General features: G+C 33.5%; 2 protein-coding genes across 2 annotated transcripts in view; both read right to left on the reverse strand.

The window, feature by feature from the left end:
* Nucleotides 1–15,683, reverse strand: part of LOC127845407 (integrin beta-like protein 1) — a 282,221-nt gene that overhangs the window by 143,908 nt on the left and 122,630 nt on the right. The window lies entirely within an intron of this gene.
* Nucleotides 13,403–15,683, reverse strand: part of LOC127846180 (ficolin-1-A-like) — a 37,603-nt gene continuing 35,322 nt past the window's right edge. Inside the window, exon 5 of the mRNA XM_052377357.1 lies at nt 13,403–13,494. Within this exon, the coding sequence (XP_052233317.1) occupies nt 13,403–13,494 (92 nt within the window). The remainder of the gene's footprint in view (nt 13,495–15,683) is intronic.

Genomic DNA, 15,683 nt, shown 5'->3' on the forward strand with positions numbered 1-15,683 from the left:
GTCCAAGCTGTCTTTTAAAGATGTGCTGACTTATTTTGATTAATTGAGTCGGGTTTCGAGAAAACTTGGTTAAATGCATGTGCATAAAGTGACGTCACATATTAGCCTGTGCAGTCTGCTCAGGCTAATCAGGGACGACACTTTCCACTTTTATGGTATTTTATTTTCAAGGAAGTAACTTCTTACCGAAAATCAAGTTAAGGCGGAAAGTGTCGTCCCTGATTGTCCTGTGCGGACTGCACACTTAACGCACATGCATTAAGCCCTGTTTTCTCAAAACGCGACTCAATTAGTTGTCATCTCCTGGTTCTGATTTGCACCTTCCACATAGTGCTGATGGGTAAATTTTCTGATACTGTCTTTCGTCCACCAGTCTGTGTGTAAGTGCGTCTCTTAACCTTTTCTTCTAACCACTTGGAAATTTTCAGGTAACTTCGCAGTAATGATTCTTGGTCGACAATCTTTCAATTTTGTTCCAATTTTTCTGTTTCATTGCATATGGAGGTCACCTAAGCTATACATAGATTAAAAAAGAAAACTCAAAAATTCTTTTCAAACGGTAAAAGTCAGGGATTCAATATTTGATAGGTATCATCATGTAGTAGTCCCCTACTGAGTTTGTTCCTGACCTTCAGCTGGGAACGAAAATAATGACTCCACAAGAGTCATGATTTATATAGACTTATATATCAAAACAACTAAAAATCTTCTCTAAAATGACCAGGCCTAGATAGAGTAGTGATATTTGGCATGAAACATGGTATGATGGTACGCTGCCGAATTCGTTTAAATCATGCCCCGTTGGGGCAGAATTGTTTTCCCTTATTTTTATTGTAAAAACTTAAAAGAATATTTTTGAACACTATAAGTCACTTTTTCTTTCAAACTTCCTGAAATTGGTTCATAACATTTGTTCATATTATATAAAGCACATGTATTTGCTTTACCATTAATTTGTGTAATGGTCAGAAGAACAGCGTTTTGTTTGAACTTATTCTATTGTGAAACACTTCTGTGGGGCGGTTTCACGTAGATGTCACAGCTCAACAAATGCAAAACAACAATAGGTTATATGTCCAATAACAGAGGTTAAGATTTTTCTTTACATATAATAAATGTGATATTATTCAAATGTGTAATAACCGTTATAAAGTCCATGTATTTGTCAGTACACAGCCAAAACTCAAAGCGAAATAAACAACTCTTTAAGTAAAAATTTGAGTAAAATATCAGTGCACATTAGAAAAGTGTGTACATTGTTTCATTTATTTTTTCATAAATGATATTGTTTTACAATTTAAAGACATGTTGTTTAATGCAAGGTCCCCAGGGATGAAAATTAGTGGTTTCCCGTGAGACCGGGGCAAGTAGATTTTGGCCTGGGCAACTCAATTTCCAAAGTTGGTAGTTCGGCCGGGCAACTTGGTTTTTTAAAGCTTAAAACAATTCAGTGCAATAAAAATTTAATAACAATTGACCACCATGGATCAATACTAGTTAAATAACATTCAGTATTAAGGAATAGGAAATGATTCAATTCATTCTCATAATAATACATCATGCATTGAGCTTGTGCAACGTCAGCAATTTTTTTTAATTATCTATTATTTTATTAAAAGAAAGTACAATATACACATTTACATATTTCTGGGCTCGTTATTCTTTATCTGGGCAACCAAAATACTAAATATGGTTTCCCGTGCGGGCAACCAATAGTAAGAAGTTAGTTTCAATCCCTAGTCCCTATATACATTTTAATACAAATATTAAAGAAAACAGACGATTTAAATTGCTCAAGGTAAACAAATATGGCAGTGGCTACAAGCCTCGCTCTCTATATTTATGAATAGTAAAGCTTACATCACTATGTGAACAGTAAACCTAATATAACCATGTGAACAGTAAAGCTTACATCATTATGAGAACAGTAAAGCATACATCATTATGAGAACAGTAAAGCTTATATAACTATGTGAACAGTAAAGCATACATCATTATGTGAACAGTAAAGCATACATCATTATGAGAACAGTAAAGCTTATATAACTATGTGAACAGTAAAGCATGCATCATTATGTGAACAGTAAAGCATACATCATTATGTGAACAGTAAAGCATACATCATTATGTGAACAGTAAAGCATACATCATTATGTGAACAGTAAAGCATACATCATTATGAGAACAGTAAAGCATACACCACTTTGTGAGCAGTAAAGCTTGCATCATTATGTGAACAGTAAAGCATACACCACTATGTAAACAGTAAAGCATACATCACCATCTAAACAGTAAAGCATACACCACTATGTAAGTAGTAAATCATACATCACTATGTGAACAGTAAAGCATACATAACTATCTGAACAGTAAAGCACACATCACTTTCTGAATAGTAAAGTATACACCACTTTGTGAACATTTAAGCATACATCACTTTGTGAACAGTAAAGCATACATCATTATGTTAACAGTAAAGCATACACAACTTTCTGAACAGTAAAGCATACACCACTATGTGAACAGTAAAGCATACATCACTGTGTGAACATTAAAGCATACATCATTATGTGAACAGTAAAGCATACACCACTTTGTGAACAGTAAAGCAAACACCACTATGTGAACAGTAAAGCATACACCACTATGTGAACTGTAAAGCAGAAACATCACTATCTGAAGAGTAACGCATGTATCACTATTTGAACAGTAAAGCATACATCATTGTGAGAACAGTAAAGTAAACACCACTTTGTGAACAGTAAAGCATACATCAATATGTGAACAGTAAAGCATACACCACTATGTGAACAGTGAAGCATACACCACTCTGTGAACAGTAAAGCATTAAACATTATGTGAACAGTAAAGCATACATCACTATCTGAACAGTAAAGCATACATCCCTATCTGAACAGTAAAGTATGCATCACTATCTGAACAGTAAAACAAACACCACTGTGTAAATAGAAAATCATACATCACTATGTGAAAAATAAATCATTCATCACTTTCTGAACAGTAAAGCATACATCACTGTCTGAACAGTAAAACAAACACCACTATGTAAATAGAAAATCATACATCACCATGTGAAAAATAAATCATTCATCACTTTCTGAACAGTAAAGCATACATCACTGTCTGAACCGTAAAGTATACACCACTTTGTGAACAGTAAAGCATACTTCACTGTGTGAACAGTAAAGCATACATCACTTTGTGAACACGAAAGCATACATCATTATGAGAACAATACATCATACACCACTTTGTGAACAGTAAACCATACATCACTATGTGAACAGTAAAGCATGCATCAATTTCTGAACAGCGAAGTATACATCACTATCTGAACAGTAAAAATACATCACTATCTGAACAGTAAAGCATACAACACTATCTGAACAGTACAGCATACATCACTATCTGAACAGTTAAGCATATATCACTATCTGAACAGTAAAGCATACATCACTATCTGAACAGTAAAACATACATCACTATGTGAACAGTAAAGCATACATCACTTTCTGAACAGTAAAGCATACATCGCTATCTGAATAGTGAAAATAAATCACTATCTGAACAGTAAAGCATACATCGCTATCTGAACAGTGAAGCATACAATATTATCTAAACAGTAAAGCATACATCACTTTCTGAACAGGAAAGCATACATCACTATCTGAACAGTAAAGCATACATCACTATCTGAACAGTAAAGCATACATCACTATCTTAACAGTAAATCATACATCACTATCTGAACAGTAAAGCATACATCACTATCTGAACAGTAAAGCATACATCACTACCTGAACAGTAAAGCATATATCACTATCTGAACAGTAAAGCATATATCACTTGATGAACAGTAAAGCATACATCACTATCTGAACAGTAAAGCATATATCACTATCTGAACAGTAAAGCATATATCACTTGATGAACAGTAAAGCATACATCACTATCTGAACAGTGAAGCATATATCACTACCTGAACAGTAAAGCATATATCACTTGATGAACAGTAAAGCATATAGCACTATCTGAACAGTAAAGCATATATCATTATATGAACAATAAAGCATACATCACTATCTGAACAGTAAAGCATACATCACTATCTGAACAGTAAAGCATACATCAATCCCTGGTCCCTATATGCATTTTAATACAAATATTAAAGAAAACAGACGATTTAAATTGCTCAAGGTAAACAAATATGGCAGTGGCTACAAGCCTCGCTCTCTATATTTATGAACAGTAAAGCTTACATCACTATGTGAACAGTAAACCCTATATAACCATGTGTACAGTAAAGCATACATCATTATGACAACAGTAAAGCATACATCATTATGAGAACAGTAAAGCTTATATAAATATGTGAACAGTAAAGCATAAATCATTATGTGAACAGTAAAGCATACATCATTATGAGAACAGTAAAGCTTATATAACTATGTGAACAATAAAGCTTACATCATTATGTGAACAGTAAAGCATACATCATTATGTGAACAGTAAAGCATACATCATTATGTGAACAGTAAAGCACACATCATTATGTGAACAGTAAAGCATTCATCATTACGAGAACAGTAAAGCATACACCACTTTGTGAACAGTAAAGCTTTCGTCATTATGTGAACAGTAAAGCAAACACCACTATGTAAAAAGTAAAGCATACATAACTTTCTGAACAGTAAAGCATACATCACTATCTGAACAGTAAAAATTCATCACTATCTGAACAGTTAAGCATACATCACTATCTGAACAGTAAAGCATACATCACTATCTGAACAGTAAAGCATACATCACTATCTGAACAGTAAAGCATATATCACTATCTTAACAGTAAAGCACATATCATTATGAGAACAGTAAAGCATACATCACTATCTGAACAGTAAAGCATACATCACAATGTTAACAGTAAAGCATATATCACTATCTGAACAATAAAGCATACATCACTTTCTGAACAGTAAAGCATACATCACTATCTGAACAGTAAAAATAAATCACTATCTGAACAGTAAAGCATACATCACTATCTGAACAGTAAAGCATACATCACTATCTGAACAGTTAAGCATACATCACTATCTGAACAGTAAAGCATACATCACTTTCTGAACAGTAAAGCATATATCACTATCTTAACAGTAAAGCACATATCATTATGAGAACAGTAAAGCATACATCACTATCTGAACAGTAAAGCATATATCACTATCTGAACAGTAAAGCATACATCACTTTCTGAACAGTAAAGCATATATCACTATCTGAACAGTAAAGCATACATCACTATCTGAACAGTAAAGCATACATCACTATCTGAACAGTAAAGCATACATCACTATCTGAACAGTAAAGTATATATTACTATCTGAACAGTAAAGCATACATCACTATCTGAACAGTAAAGCATACATCACTATCTGAACAGTAAAGCATACATCACTATCTGAACAGTAAAGCATACATCACTATCTGAACAGTAAAGCATACATCACTATCTGAACAGTAAAGCATACATCACTATCTGAACAGTAAAGCATATATCACTATCTGAACAATAAAGCATACATCACTATCTGAACAGTAAAGCATATATCACTATACATCCTGAGCACGGACCGTACCTAAAATAATGGTGAGCGTTTGTTGTATCATCATGATTTCAAGATCACACAAGGATTATTTGTTTTTGTTTAAAACGTTGTATCAAAAGATAAATAGAAAATTATTTGTCAGATGCATGTTTAAAAATATCATGATTAGTAATTGTTAAATGTACTAAATAAACAAAAACGTAATTCAAACTAAAAAAATATATATGAACGCCAAAAAAACATTTTTTTAATTAAAAGTTATGATTAATTTACAAACATTCATAAATACATATCTCATCTTGAGATTATACCCTGTCATATACTCAACAATCTGATATTAACACATTGTTGATATTGGTTAAGTGCAAAGATCTTTTTCAATGAAAACAAAGTTTTCATGGCATGCCTCTGGGATAGGTCAACATTTGTTTTCCAGACCACTGATGCAGGATTCCCTTATACAGATGATTCTCAACAGCCAATACTTGGGAGTGTTGCGAATGAGGGCACTTGTTTTGGCAGCTCCCTGTTCTTAGCTGAATTGCTAGTTATGTTGTGTTTGTATTTCTGCTAGAACGCAAGGAGTCAAAGTACCTACTGCTTGAAATTGTCAGGGGCCAAATGATATTTTCAGGGATCAAAATACTGAAGTAGATGCGTTGTTCATTGTTCTACAAATGTCACGTTGTATATATTGAACTTATTATATATAATTCAAGTAAATAGTGATTAACTGAAAGAAGCAACTTATGTGTTACATAAATTACATTTTATATAAGTTTCATCGTAACATTTGCTTCTAAATGATGGAAGACAGATAATTTGGATGAGTCAAAAGTGAAAAATTGCAAAATGCTTGCATCAAAAAGCATGATTCTGTTTCAATTTTAATCCCTGCATATAGTGCAGGAAAATGTTTCTGTTACTGATAAGCAGATTTCTGTGTTTTCTAATGTATTGTGTGATAACCTTTAACTCATACTAACAGTCTTCCTTGAGAGTATTTCAAATGTATACTTCATGTGATCTTGTCCTTTATGAACTCTCAGGTCCAGAATATGACCGTGTGCTGAGCTGAGCACAATTTTTGACGGCATACCCTTTGACCTCTTGACCTGTATTTGTGCAGGACCTTAACCTGTAAAAGCTCAGTAACTGAATAGCCTACTAACACTACTAACTTTATTGTATTTCTTAGAAATATATGAACTACAGTACACTCCACGTGTTTTCCCCAATTTTCCTCGCTTCTCCGCGGACACGCACGGAGGGAGATTAAGAACGTCCCGCGATACGTGAAGTTTGCATGATTGGTGCCGCCGAGGTTAACGATTAGCAAATTGATAAGCCGACGCGGTGGTCTTCGGCGTTGGGCAACGCGGAGGAAACTCCGTGTTTAACGAGATCACGATCAATTTAACTTTGTTTTACTTTCTGATTTTCAAATAAAATTACATGTATTACAAGTACATATGTATATAAAATAATAACATTCAAAACATTACCGGTAATTATCATTGACCAGTCGCCAAATACGAGATCGCTCCGCCCACTAAGTTGTGTTTTCATAAAACTCTTTATCCATTACTCCAACAGTCTTTGTTTGTCGGACCATATGGCCGCAATAAATGAAAACTTATTTATTATTACGTGAGTTTGATTGACAGCTGGCGAGTGGTAAATTATGGACCAAATCGGCAGAGTGACATTCACACATGTGAATTCCTTTTGTCAAAACACCACAGACAGCAGTCTACACAATTGTAACCGGTTTACCTTCATAAATACTGTTTACAACCAAAACACCTTTATAAAAGACACATTTTTTATTTAAATTCTCTGTTGTTCCATATAAGCACAAGTAAAACATAATCACTGTTTTATAAATATTTTAAATACCTAATTTAATGAAATAATATACACTTATTTGACAAGTCCTAATAAAATGAATTTAACTTTCTAATGATTGAAAACAATTGACTATTTAGAGGGGAGGGAACGGTTCTGTTCTCGACTTAGGTAAAAGTTACCTTGGGTGTCTCTTGAACTCGGCGATAAATTTCCTTATATACCCTTTTGTCAGAGACAAGCATGAGAATCTCATGCACTAAAAGGCGGCAACTGCCTTATGTTAGAAGGACCCATACACAAGTAATATATACATTGAATAGATATTAAAATTATCCAATATAGACTAAAAGGATTTATAGCTTATAGTAAAGGTTAACTCTAGTTTAGTTGTGAAACAGCCCTCCTGTGTATTAAATAAAATGCACGAGTGATTCAACATGTACACAGGCTTAGACAACCTTAGTTCAATAACTGGAAACAATTGCAGAATAAGATCTATAATGTATAACAATAGTAGACTGATAATAGAATGTTAATCTAAATGTTAATCTAAATAGTAAAATCTGGATTTAATACTAAATTATATAAGGCTGTAATGTAAAAATCATTCCTGCTACACTTCCCCTACCTTAAGACTAAAATTAATGTATTAATTTTATCAATACCAAAGAAAGCAGGAATATACATGAAGAAAATAAAAAAGGACTTGTCGCTTGAACAAATACTGATAATAACAAAAAAATGTGGGTTTACTTATGAATTTAAAAGAAAGCTTTAAGTTTTGCTTGCTTAATACCATTATAACAATTGTATTTCCAGTAAAATATAATAAACATTTTTAACATCAATATTACACAAGTATTTCCAGTAAAATATCATTAATATTTTAACACATTTTTAACACTTTAGATATAATTATTTCATGAAAATTCCATTATTTTTTTAATCAACATTTCAAAACTGTTCACTGTTCATTACTCCCACTGACGTTTTAATTTAAATATTGTTCTTTACGTTGTCTTAAAATGTTCCCCTGTAATGTTTCCTTCTTCATCAAAGGTGGTTTCCTCATCCCGACAATCGGCTCGCTCGATGGTTAGGGTGAGGCTACCTCTGACTGCTTCCTCTTCTGGCGCAGCCGTTCCCTATGATATTCCTTATAAGGTAGGACGCCCTTAGGATCAATATAATGGATGTTCTGGATGGTCTCGGGTGTCAGCTGCCTCGGATATTTATGCAATTTCTTTTGATGCGCGACACCTTCCGTCCGTCTTCCAAACTTTTTAGTACACAAGGAGCATTGGAAAATAGTCACAGTTTCACTGTGCTTCATGGCCCAGTGCCTCTGGTACGAACTGTAACCGTTGTACGGGCCGGCATCACACGAATTACACTTCGTTTGTGTCATAGGCCAGTTAGGCCTTTCTTCGTGATTAAAAAAGAAACTTCCTCTTCGACCCCGTCTAGAATATCTAGCGACATTGCAAATCTGTAAATATATAAGAATTATTTAAATACATTAAGTTAAAACATAAACTTTATTCTCTGATCAACCCGAATTATCTCTCAGCCTGGGAGCATGTAAACCTCTGAGCTGGCTCCCATCGTAGAATAAATTCTAGGCAATACTTTGGTCATATTATTAAAAAGAGATAGCCATCCCTTTATAAAACACATAAGCACGACATGTCCCTTATAAGAAGCGTTTATCGGAGAGTAACGATTACAGTGCTAACTTCAGCTTTTCAAGTTTAAAATGATAAATATAATAAGCATCCCAAAATATCCTGACATAATATAAAGTTTATATGAACATAATTAATGGGAGAGTAAAGCTAGTTGGTTTCCTGAGCTGGAAAATTGAAAATAATCAGGATTATTTCCATAGTTGGACCTTAAAGTCCTAGGTATGTTGAGAAATGTACTCTTGGGCTTGAACGGAATTAATATCCTTCTATCAATCCAAGTATATTCCATTCTTAACAAAACAAAGTCCGTACCACACAGCACCACAAAGCCATAAAATATGTTGATAGAAACACCATATTAAGTTCCCCTAAATGTCATATGTGATTACAATATTTGTTAATGTTAAATAATTATAATACTGTTTGAAATGACCTCAATAGAATTTCAGTTTACTATTCAATACACTATGCCATTATAAATGATTTGAAGGACTTGTCAAACTTTGAAAATGTTATTTTGTTTTTAACTTTTCTTGTAAATCAAACGTGTTTTAATTACTTTAATATATGAGAATACATTCAACTAACCATTTTCTAAAAATTCTAAATATGTCTTGCATATTTTTACTGCTGTCTTAACTTCTACAAGTGCAAGTAATTCTCTTGTAAAAAAAGTGTAAGCAAATTAACAACTGCATAACTACCAACAAAATATATAGGAGATAAATTATATTCTCCCTAATAAAAACAGTTCACGACAATCAACAACACAGTAACTATAAATCTGTGAACCAATGATTCATTTAGGTTAACATATACAATGTCAAAACTATTTACTAGCAAATAGTCGAGAAATAACTAATAAAAATAGGAAGTGCAATTTACAAACCACTACCTTTAACCGTAGTTATAATAAGGTCAATGTTATTTATATAACCTTTTCACCTCTACAATGAAATAACTGCATCTACAATAAATTATCGGTGTAACAGTTTAACTTTAAATGCAATTACAAGCTACAATATATAGACTATGTACGGATAGATCACGCAATGCAACTTTATATCAACCAAATCATTTTGAAATCAATACAAAAAATATTCACCAATCAAACCGACATGTTTCAGCAGATGAACAAGTCTGAAAAAGATAATTAATCTCTCCTTGTATAAACAAGACATATGCCATCATTATTTCTAATTAACTTAGAAATTTACAGACAATCAAATAATCACATTATATACACCATTTCTTATATACACTATTTGTTAAACTAATGAAAGCTATTTAGTTTAGCCTAAATTTTCTGAAACTAGGGAGAAAATATTTTCTTTGGCTTAACTTTTCTCCCTGCTTTGGTTTTGATTTTCTATCCTTTCATCATCATCAACTTCCTGTGTATCCGATTCTTGAATCTTCATAAAATCATCAGGATGTACCTCCTCCTCTTTTACCACAAAACTTAAATCCATACCATGAGGTGGAGTTGGAGAAAGACAAGGTTTTAATTGATCTACATGGACCACCAGTATTTTCTTGGAATGGACATGTTGGATCTGATAGGTGACATCAGTTACCTTTCTCAATACTTGATATGGCCCTACCCACCCTAAACCTAATTTTACTTTTGCATTTGGCGGATACCAGCGCCATACAATTTCATTTTCTTTAAAGGTTCTGTGTTTTAAACCCCTGGCATATGCTTTGATTTGTCTTTCAGCTGCTCGCTGTAGGTTTTCAGCAACCTTTTCATAGGCATTTTTCATTGCATTTCGGAACCATTCCACAAACTGTGAAGGACAAGTAAAGTTGCTGGGACTTTCTCTTGTAATATACATTATGTCAGTAGGCAGCATTAATTCTCTACCGAAAATAAGTAAATTGTGTGAACATTTAGTTCTCTCATGAACAGATGAGCGATAAGCCAACATTATTAAAGGTAAATGGTCATCCCAGTCATTCCTAGTTTCATTCACAAACATTGCCAGAAGTGATTGAATTGTTCTATTATGTCTCTCTACCATTTCATCTGATTTTGGATTGTATGGAACTGTTCTGTTTTTTTTCAATGCCCAGTAATTTACCAGTATGTGCAAATAGATGAGACTCAAACTCTGGACCTTAATCTGTATGTATGATAGAAGGAACTCTGAATCTACATATGAAATTTGTAACTAGCCTGTCAGCTACTGTAATGGCTGTATGATCAGGCAAAGGATATGCCTCTGTGTATTTCGTGAAATAATCACTGACTACCATAACATATGCCATACCATTAGTTGTTGTAGGTACAGTGGTGTTAGGAATTTTGTTCCGCAAATGAGTGGTTGCTTAAGGGTGAATATTTTTGGGGATTAATCTCTAACAATCCGTTTTTTAGGGATTAATCCCTAATAATCCCTTCTAGAAATTTTTATGGATGTTTTGGGTTGAAAACGGATTATTTGGGATTGTTAGGGTTGCTAGCACTCTGCGCCTGCGTACGGGTTAAAATGCGGAGTTAAGAATGTGAGCTTTTGCTAGGACTGCGCATGCGTGGGGCTTAAAAGGCGGAGTTATAATCGCGAGCTGTAACTCGCGATAATAACTCCGCCTTTTAAGCCCTAAGCATGCGCAGTATTTAAATGTATTAAAGAAACAAAGACGGGAAACCTCAATTCGGACCAAAATAAAGTATCTGGAATTCGCGCAACGAAAACGAGATCAATATCACGTGACATCAATCGAGCAGCCGCTTAGTCTGACTATGTTATCTGGCGTTATAATCGCTACTGCAGCGGGTCTGCCCGCTTGATTACATTAAACAACACAATATAACTGAACACATTTTAAACATGAAAAAATTTCGATATTAATAGCAGCGTTGATAAATTAAACGTGATTTTAAAATAAAACATACTTGATTTGAAAACATGAGTCTCTGAACCAATATTAAGCAATGAAACGTAAGAATGGTATTTTAGGCCGAGTTAGCTTTTTAACAAGTACACCTTTCAATTGCCTTAATTAAATTATTTCTTTCTGTAAATAATGAATAAAGAATAAGCATAAAAGTGATCTCAAAATCTACAGTCTATAACTTTAACTTATATTTTCGCGGGTATTAAATAACAATACTTTGAGAGATTATCGGCCGAGCTTGACTATTTAAAAGCATAAGAATACGTACGTCTAATGTACATATCATTTTTAATGTAATATAAAATGTACAAGACTAAGATTTTTTTATTTTAACGTGAACAGTCTCGGAGATATTCATTACCGATGCATGTTTTTCTTATTGAAAAGAACATATCCGCCTTAGCTTAAAACTTCACTATTTCTAAATCAATTAATAACAATACATTGAGAGATTATCGGAGAAGTTATACTATTTAAAGCATATCAATACGTCTTATGTACATATCATTTTAAAGGTAATATACAATGTACAAGAATAACGTGAACAGTCTCGGAGATATTTATTACCGATGCATGTTTTTCTTATTGAAAAGTACATATCCGCCTTCGCATAAAACTTAACAATTTCTAAATTAACATTTCATGTTGAAACATTTAGAGGTAATACAAAAAACTATGGCCGAAAACAAACTAATTTATATTAAACTGTTCTGGTGATGCTCTCTATATATCCTAAACAGATATATTACTTTATTAAATTGTACAAATCAAGTGTTAATAAACTATAAAACAGAAAACAAATATATTGATTTTAGTTTCGTTGACTACGTAAATATAATATTAGCAAGACAATAAACATTTTGAATACACTACACGTCAAGGGAGACCATGTCGCCAATGTTGATTAAGTGTGTTTATGTCTGTGACACCACATGTCTACGCATGTGTTGATAAGATTATCACGATAAGATAATTGAAATCTCGTCGCCGGGCGTGAACACCCAATAAAACTTATCTTTGTTTGTTTATAACTTTTTGATCATCATCACACCTTTTTACTGCAAACAATTTGTGTAAATAAACTGTTAAACATTGTTACGTGTGACAATTTACTAATAATTATGAGTAAATTTACTATTTTGTATTCTCAAAATACTATTAAATTCTCTTTATCTTTATCAACCATACCATCATCATCCTATCAACATCATTATCATTATCGTACAAATAATAACCCTAATACAAAATAGAAGTGATTGCTTGTATTTGACAGGACTTCGACATTTACATGCAAACAAAAATAATCTTCCGACGCCCGTATGTGTTCCATGTTCAACGTAGATCGACCTCAATGGCACCGCTCAGTTGATTAATCTCGAGACGACTGTAGACGGGGTAACATCCTTGTTCAGATGTGTAAAGAACTGAAACGATAATATTTAAATGATGTAGGGCATATCATTATTAATGCTTAACATGCACAGATGTGGCATGTGAAAAGTACAAATATATTAAAAATAATTCATCTGAAAGAATATACCAAAAATCTTACGATTTGAATAAAATGATCCCCGCCGATACCCAAAGTGCACACAGGACGCCCCCAACGCCCATCAATCACGTTAAATTGCTTAAATAATATAAATTTACAATTGTGAAACATTTATTAGTTTAAAGAAGCTGCTATTATCTGCAAGATTCATCCTTCTACACCAATCAAGAGAAGTGTACATGACTTCACGTACACCCCATACAATAATCGGGAAAAAAGAACGATTCAGGTAAAATCGCGAGCGGGATACGCAATCCTAACTGCATATGATGATTTTTTTAACAGCTATACTTACCGACGTCAAAATCTAACTAGTCACACCAAAACGAAAAAAATAAATAATCTTAAAATAAGAATATCTGTTAAAATTAAACGTTTATTATGTTAGAAAACAACACATTATAACACTGACATTTAAAGATAACAAGATTTCAATAAATATGCTGGAAGTACTCTCTAGGAAGTGTGAGTCTCAAACATGAAACACATACCTTAAAAATCCACATTGTCCCCTAAACAATTATCGTTTTGGTGTGACTAGTTAGATTTTGACGTCGGTAAGTATAGCTGTTAAAAAAATCATCATATGCAGTTAGGATTGCGTATCCCGCTCGCGATTTTACCTGAATCGTTCTTTTTTCCCGATTATTGTATGGGGTGTACGTGAAGTCAAGTACACTTCTCTTGATTGGTGTAGAAGTATGAATCTTGCAGATAATAGCAGCTTCTTTAAACTAATAAATGTTTCACAATTGTAAATTTATATTACTTAAGCAATTTAACGTGATTGATGGGCGTTGGGGGCGTCCTGTGTGCACTTTGGGTATCGGCGGGGATCATTTTATTCAAATCGTAAGATTTTTGGTATATTCTTTCAGATGAATTATTTTTAATATATTTGTACTTTTCACATGCCACACCTGTGCATGTTAAGCATTAATAATGATATGCCCTACATCATTTAAAATAATATCGTTTCAGTTCTTTACACATCTGAACAAGGATGTTACCCCGTCTACAGTCGTCTCGAGATTAATTTTACTAGGTATATGCAAATCTTTCATAAAATATGAAAATGTATTGCTCAATCATTCTAATAAATTAAAACCTATATTATTTTTTTGTTGCAGTTGTTTTGTGTTTGTTTTAATTAATGGTTATCCAAGGAATGGTAGAAAGTATGTCAAAAATCTTCCATCAGGGATAAAACTTTCTTAATACTGATAATAATTATTACTATGATAAATGTTTGTTAGTATGGTTATGATATTATGCATAAGCCATAATCTGTTAATATCAGTATCTTTGACACATAAATGTTATTATAGTGTTATATATTAAGGAGAGTGTATCAATCTCCATGCAGAGTTGTTCCTTGCTCTCACATACACCTCGGCAACGGGCTGAGCAGCTATTAGAACAAGAACCTTGTTCAAACCGAACAAACATATTCAAAGTATATTTAATTTAAAATAGGATAGAAAAACATTTAACAATGAAACACCACCACCCATCATTGTAGGGAACCTTTGACCCCTTCATTTATGTCCAATCATTATCTGATCTACATGTAACAGGAAATTCCTCTCTTGAATTATTACCCCCACGCTTTTTGAAAAGCGGGGGGATATTGTGGTTATCTCCGGCGTCTGTCCGTCTGTCTGTCCGTCCGTCCGTCCTGACCACTATCTCCTCCTACACTATTAGCACTAGAACCTTGAAACTTACACACATGGTAGCTATGAGCATATGTGCGACCCTGCACTATTTGGAATTATGATCTGACCCCTGGGTCAAAAGTTATGGGGGTTGGGGTGGGGCCGGGTCAGAGATTTTTACTCATTCTTTTAGGTAATTTTACTATAATTTCTTTATTTCTACACCGATTGTCTTGAAATTGATACTGAACCTCTCTTATGACAATACGGTCATTCTCAATTATGCATGGTCCCATTACCAACCCTGGGGCGCCCCGCCCACATAGGCCACGCCAACCCAAAATTGCCTTTTACTATAATTTCTTCATTTATACACCAATTTACTTCATATTAATACTGAACC

The sequence above is a fragment of the Dreissena polymorpha genome, chromosome 9 (genome assembly GCF_020536995.1).
Source record: "Dreissena polymorpha isolate Duluth1 chromosome 9, UMN_Dpol_1.0, whole genome shotgun sequence".
Classification (NCBI taxonomy): Eukaryota; Metazoa; Mollusca; class Bivalvia; order Myida; family Dreissenidae; genus Dreissena; species Dreissena polymorpha.